A 7,609-nucleotide genomic window follows, 5' to 3' on the forward strand; every position below is an offset into this window, starting at 1 on the left:
AAGATGGGCAGTGGGATGTGTGCCAACGTGACAAGTCTCCCCTGCATTTTTAGCAAGCCAATCCGCAGGAGAGTTGCCCTCTCTATGAATAAACTTTCATCTAACCTCAAGATGTTTATCAGCTATAAGGATCATTATTCTTTTAAAAATACTAATTAAATCCCAAAGATGAGAGGTAGTACCAACCAAAATATCATAAAGTATTTTTGAATCCACCTCCAGCTTACGAAAATTAAAGATGTTGGCCACCACTAGAGCTAAAAAGACTCCCCAACATTCAACAGCCAAAGAAGTTTCGGCAATAACAGAGGAAGCGAAAAAGAGAAGGCATTTCCCTTCAAAATTTCTAAAAAGACCCCCAATTAGCACGCAACAGCCATCAACATTTGATTTCACATAATTAGCATGCGGGGGGCCCACACAATAAGCCGAGGGGCCTTAGTGGTTTTAACCACGGAGGAGCTGGCTCTTAAAGCTTTATTGTAATAGACAATGACATATGCAGCAACCATAGTAATAGAGGGGGGAGAGGGTGGTATTTAAAACTATTTATGGAGTTCCAAAGGAACCACAGAACCAATAATGGGAGGGGAAACCTCCCCATAAAAGCATCAAAATCCTTCCACTGCCATAAATAACTAGCTAAAGATCCTCTATGGGTCCAAGAGAAACCAAAATGAACGCCTATTTTATCCCAGAGCTCCAACGAGAAAACACACTCAAAGAAAGTGTGTTATATCCTCCTGTGTGTTATATCCTCCTCTTTCATTCTACACATAGGGCATCTAGAGGCTAATTTCAAGCCCTTAAGCTTAAGAATGTCATCCAATGGGATTAACGACATAAGATAACGCCATAGAAAAAAGGTTATAGAGGGAGATAAATATTTATGTCAAATCCATTTCACCCATATCCAGTCACGATGTGAGTGTAGAGTGTCATAAATGAGCTTGCAAATTGATATAGAGCTACTTCTTTTCCACATGGGGAGATCTCTATGAGAATGAGTGATGGGGATTATGAATATATGCTTTGCATTTTGTTCCCCAACCATAGAGCATAATTTAGAAAAGTACGAAACCTCATTATCAAAAAAATCAGAGACCAATAGAGAGTTAGAAAGAGGGGAGTGAGATAAGCCAGAAATGTGAGAAGCACCCCAATTTTCATTCCAGAAGGAAATGTTTCCCTCTCCAATATCCCAAAAAATGAAACCATTTGTCGTGTCTCTAGCATTCACCACAGTTTCCCAAATACGAGAATCTCCAACCTTCCAAGAGACCAAGGAAGGATGAATATTAGCACAATATTTTAGCCTCATAAACATGGCCCAAAGAGAGGAACCCAATCTAAATTTGAGGTTCAGCTTACAGAGGTTCACTTCCACAGTATGCTTTAGTGCTTTAAAGCCGAGACCACCAGCCTCTTTAGGCTTATAAGTTTTATACCAATTACACCAGATTTTCTTTGCATCGTTCCCCACCCAAAGGAAGTTATTAAAGAGTTTTTCCATAGTACTAATTGCGTACTAATTGCACTTTTCTTGGGATTGAACACTTGCAAAGCATATAAAGGAATGCTCTGGAGAACACTAGAAAGTAAAGAGATTCTGCCCCCAGTGGAAAGAAAGACATTTCTCCAATCATTCACTTTACGTTTGATTTTATCAATCACATCATCCATATGCATCTGTTTCCTTCTCCCCCTTATCAAAATCACCCCAAGATATTTAAGGGGATGAGAGACATTCTGAAAACCTGTAAACATAACACCTCATTGAATAATATGTTGCTTAACCTGTTTGCCAAAAAACAAATGACATTTGTCACTATTGAAACGAAGACCGGAGCAGCTTTGGAAATCCTGTAAGAGCCCCATCACCTGATTTATGGCAAGCTTAGAAGCGTTAGTAAAAATAATAACATCATCTGCATAAGCAAGGTGAGAGACCATCATTTTAGCTTTGTTGGAATACTGAACATGTGGATGTAAGAGTTGGAAACTGTTGAGCATCCTAGAGAAATAATCAAAAGCTAAAATAAAAATAATAGGAGAAAGAGGATCTCCCTGTTTGATGCCCCGTCAAGCAGTGAAGAAATCATAAGAGTTTCCATTGACCAAGACAGAATAGTAATTATTGGCGAGTCATCTTTTAATCAAGGAGCAAAAACTGGTATTAAAACCTCTAGCTTTAACAACATTGACGATGAAGTCCCAATTTAAGGTATCAAAGGCTTTTTTGATATCAAGTTTGATCACCAGATTGCCACCCCTACAACTTTTATCAAGATCCTGTAATATTTCCTGTGCTAAGAGAATATTATCAGAAATATCACGACCTTTAATAAAGGTCGATTGTTGAGGAGAAATAAGTGAAGGAAGATGAGGTTGGAGGCGAGCCACAATCATTTTACTAATGATTTTAGATATGACTGAGGTTAATGATATGAGCCTAAAATCCTTCCAGTGTTAATTGGCGGTAGACTTAGGAATGAGGACAATCAAGGCAGCAGAGAAATATTTTGTAGGGTCAACTCCCTGAAAAAATCTTTGAATAGCCAGCACCACATCCTTCTTTACAATTTCCCAACAAGAAATATAGAAAGTGGAGGGGAAACCATCAGGGTCAGGAGCTTTCTGCAAGCTAATATCTTTAATGGCATTGAAAATTTCCAACTCAGTAGGGGGGTCCGATAAAGAGAGATTGGAGATCATATCTCTTTGTTCCTCAAAATAGTCAGAAATAATATCAGTGATAGGGGGAGTATCAGCATAAAGAGGAGAAATAATCAGCTGCATTAGATCCAATCTGATCAACATTAGTAAGAGTGCAGCCCTCTTCAGTAACAATTTTGATGATAGTGTTTATGTTCCGGCGATGTTTGATAGTGGCATGAAAGTATTTAGTATTTCTGTCACCATTCTTAAAATGAATATCACAAGCTTTCTGTCTGAGGTAATCTTCCTCAATAGAGATTTCCTCTAAAAGAGTGTGGTGGGCATCCGCGAGTTTAGACCCAAGATCAGGAGTAGGAGTAGCAATCACCTGAGCCTCTAAATCATCTACCTCATGTTGTGCCTTTAGCACCCAAGAGTGAACATTACCAAAAGTGTCAATGTTCCATCTTTTTAAATGAAAAGCCACATTCATATGCAGTTGCCACAACGTAAGCCATGGATTCCCACTTCCATTAGAGACCCAAACCTGTTTAATCAAGTCAATGAAATTAATGTGAGTAGCCCAAACATTAAGAAATTAAAATGATAACGAGAAGGCTTGGAATGAAAATCTAAAGTTAGCAAGATTGGATTATGATCCGAAGCAGCATGATTCAAATGCTTGACTTGAAAAATATTATAGTAGCTTAAAAACTGAGAATTTCCCAAGAATCTGTCTGAATGTTGTAACATGAAACCCCTCCGCCAAGTGTAAGGAGGACCGGAGAAACCTAAGTCATAAAGGTCGGCTTCGTCAATATGATCACAGAAACGATTAATAAGATTTGTGTCAACCTTAGCACCACCCCGTCTCTCTGTAAGCGACATAATCATATTTAGATCGCCTCAAACGAACCAATTATCATTTATTTCAGCCCCCATATGAGTAAGTTGTTGCTAAAGAAGAAATTTATCCCTTAAGTGAGAGCTAGCATAGATAAACGTAGCCCAACCTGAAAACAGTTGAAGTTGATATTGAATGAGAACATATTGCACATTATCATCGATAATATTACCAGTGATATCCTTCTTCCAAAAGAGCCAAATTTTGCTATTCACATTGCAGAAGTGCGAATACCCCTTGAACCTCTTAAGGATGTTATCTTTATGAATTGAAATAAAAGGTTCCAAAATAGCAAGGATGCCCGGTTTATGGATCCTACATAAATGTTTTAAACAATTAAAGGAGTGAGGGTCTGTCACTCCTCTAATGTTCCACACCAAAACATTAAACATGGTCCATGACACCCTCCCCTCTAATAATCCTAGAGGGTAGGTGGCAGTGCTCACCTTCTGAGTGATAAGTGACATCAGTAGTATTTGATTGTGGTAATTTCGGTATTTCAGATTTCCTTCTTCCACGTTTTCTGCTGTATCTCTGAATTTATCATTCGGATTCAAGAACAGAGACAGCAAATGTTGTAGGATCCTGCTGTGAAGAGATAGTGTGAGTGGAGGGATCAGGAGCATCAGGGAGGTGATTGGATGGCTCGGTTTGAAGGACAGTGAAAACAGGGGGTTCAACCAAATCATTAACTGTAACATCTACGGGTAAAGGCTCTAGAGTCACCTCAGCATCCCCCATATCAGGCCACCGCTACAGCCTCAGCAGGGCGGTCAGCCGAATCAGCAGTTTGTATAGGTGGTTGTAAGAGTGTAGGGAGAGCAGATTTGTGTTCTCCAGGGGACGGTCTATGGGTAGAAAATTTCCTTAATTCAGGATGTAAATGGAAACAATGCTCAGAGCCATGACCAAACATGCTACAGTGCCTATAGTAATAAGGATGTTTTTCAAGCAAAACCGATTGCCAGTAGCCCGTATGAGTAGAGCCTATCCAAATGTCCTCCGGTGGAGGTAAGGTGATATCTCTCTCGATCGAGAAAAAAACAAAAATTATGAGAGCAGAGTATATATATATATATATATATATATATATATATATATAGTGGTTGGGTGTGGGTGTGTCCATAGATGTATAGATATACATAGGTAGATGTATTTATATGCATGTAGAAGTAGAGATATACATAGGTAGAAGTACAAATATACATATATGTACATGTATGTATATTTATGTAGATGCACGCATATGTATAGATATATATAGATATGTAGATGTGTGTGTGTGTCTATATATATATTATATATATATATATATGCGTACAAGCGCACGCCTAAACTTATTTAACTTGTAAGGTAACATAACAATTTCTATACAGTGTTTGTTTTCTATAGAGATAAGTCTCTTAGATTGTTATGGCTTTTTAAGGATTGGTTTTTGTCCCCCATGATATAACCAAGAAACAAAATTGAAGTGGCACAAAACACACTCTTAGGATCCATTTAGGTCGCCATTTCCGAGTTTTATTTTTCAGTCAATTGTCATAATTCGATTTAGTTATAATTTTATTGTTGTTTTCTAAAATTTTAACGATGAGAATAATTTTTTTTAAAATCAGACATGTTAGAGTATGATAGCTACAAGAAAACTTTTATCCTGATTTTTTTAAAGGCATAAAGCCTATATCAACCACAACAACTTTCAAACAATATGATTTCCCATAATAATTCTACAGCTACTTTTAAATATACCTAAAGACACACCAAATAGACCACTGATGATATTAAGCTTGAACTTGTGTTGCCTTATAGTTATAAAAGTGTCATATCAAACAAGTATGCTTCTTTTTCACAAGAAATTCATGAGCAAATATCCTCATATTAGTTCCTTTTGAAACCCAACAAGCATTTTCCATCCTTCAATATATAAGTTTGGCATTCTTCAATCCAAAAGATATTGCATGATAATTGATAAAGTTCATTTTCACTTTATTTGTTGGGTGTATTTTAGTATCAGGAAGTCTAAGAAAGCATCGAGGAAGTTAATCCATATTCCTAACTATTGAATCAACCAAGGCCTCAACCTAAGGAAACAAAAAGCCGTCTACAGACGCGCCTTGTTCAAGCTAGCCAAATCAATACAACAATGATTCACCCCATGCTTCTCAACAATTTCACATTAAAAAACCAATCCGGATACTTTTCTTTACATGCACAACTTGTTGCAAGAAAAGACAGAATAAAAATCCAATGGCCATTAGTCTTCTTGTCTAGCATATAAGCATGATTCCCAATTATAGAAGCAATCAATGCGGTGCACATCCACATCCATCCTTGGCATTTCACAACGTTTAAATACAAAAATATCCTTTTTTTTTATAATCATTAGCATTTCAGTTTGAAATTACCTACTTCACATCCATCCTAAGGAAGCAGGTGCAACTCTAGCTTTTGACATTAACTTTAGTCGTCCCATCTACAGCAAAAAGACAATTTCCTTGTACAACTGCAATGTGCATTTTAAAATGAAAACAAGGAACTAGCAAGATCAAAGAACTATCTGCCTTGTCCATGAAGGAACTTCACCAGAAGCACAAAACCCAGCTCAAAGACACTTCCAAGCTCATTTTCACTTTACTTGTTGGATGTATTTTAGTATTAGGAAGTCTGAGAAAGCATCAAGGAAGTTAATCCATATTCCTGACTATTGAATCAACCAAGACCTCAATCCAAGGAAACAGATAGCTGTCATCAGACGCACCTTGTTCAAGCTAGCAAAATGACCACGGCAATGATTCGTCCCATGCTTCTCAAAAATTTCACATTAGAAATCCAATCCGGAAACTTTTCTTTACATGTACAACTTGTTGCTAGCAAAATCACATTAAAAATCCAATGGCCATTAGTCTTCTTCTCTTCCATATAAGCGTGATTCCCAATTATATAAGAAATTAGTGCAGTGCACATCCACATACACCCAGCTCAAAGGCACTTCCAAGCCCAGAAGTTAGTTGCCCTAGTTTAAAAGTCACTTACCTCAGCCTAGAAGCTACTCACCCAATCCAAAAGGGACTCACCTATTAGGCTAGAAGACCTCGCCTATTCAGTTGAATACCTCATCTATTAGCCCACATAAGCCTCTAAAGAATTCTCCAAGACAACATTTCACATGTACTCTCAAGGACCTTGATAGATGTGTCTACGTGTCTGTAACAATTCAGTCATGTATTTATTTATTTATTCCTTTTGTATAGCTTAGCACAAGATACCTACAATACTATAAGGTTTTGGATTGAATAAAATACTATTATTTTTTCATCTTTTTTCTCATTTCTTTCATCCTTGTTCTCATCAAGGACTCGTACATTCCACAAAGAGGGACTCGCCATAAAAAAATTTGGCTCCAACGTTACCCACTCACTGGCTAGAAACATAATCTCTGAATTATGACTTCTAAAGGATCTGCACGGCACTTTATGGTCTATAAAGGTTTTGCATATCTCCAACTTCGATTCGCTCATAGCACAAGAATGGTACCAGCAAATCCATAACAATCCATTGCATTAACAGGAATCAAGAAGTTAAGAGAATACTGGCAGCAAGCATTGGAAGAGCAGCAATGGCGTGTCCTCTGACAATAGCTGCCAGGCCATTGGAGAGCCAGGGCGAAGTAATCAAATTCTCGCTGCACCGCCAAATCCCCGGAGGTGGTTGCAGAAACGGCCGCGTCAACGAGGAGAAGTACAAGAAGGCATAGAGCTGGAACTTCAGCTTTGAAAACCGTTATCGCCATTACTTCTCCCCCGACTGTAGAGCATAATGTTGCTTCTCCGTGCCTATATATGCATATATTAAGTTTTATATTATGAACAAAATTGTTCATATAACTAGAGTAAATCTTTATTGTATCTCATAGGACTTATGAGACTGCACAATCATGTCGTGCAATATAAGTTATATTTCTTTTTAAGATTCTAAGGTTGTCTATCTAATACGATGTAAACACTCCTATCTTTCTAGGTCATTTGTATGATTGTATCATGCAAATGC

General features: G+C 37.7%; 1 protein-coding gene across 1 annotated transcript in view; it reads right to left on the reverse strand.

Moving 5' to 3' along the window:
- LOC110030634 (ribonuclease 2) overlaps nt 1-7,399 on the reverse strand; it is a 67,594-nt gene extending 60,195 nt beyond the window's left edge. Inside the window, exon 1 of the mRNA XM_020733441.1 lies at nt 7,153-7,399. Coding sequence (XP_020589100.1) covers nt 7,153-7,352 — 200 coding nt within the window. The 5' untranslated portion in view covers nt 7,353-7,399. The remainder of the gene's footprint in view (nt 1-7,152) is intronic.
- Between the last annotated feature and the right edge of the window lie 210 nt (nt 7,400-7,609).

This window comes from Phalaenopsis equestris, unplaced genomic scaffold (genome assembly GCF_001263595.1).
Source record: "Phalaenopsis equestris unplaced genomic scaffold, ASM126359v1 Scaffold000745, whole genome shotgun sequence".
In the NCBI taxonomy this organism is placed as follows: Eukaryota; Viridiplantae; Streptophyta; class Magnoliopsida; order Asparagales; family Orchidaceae; genus Phalaenopsis; species Phalaenopsis equestris.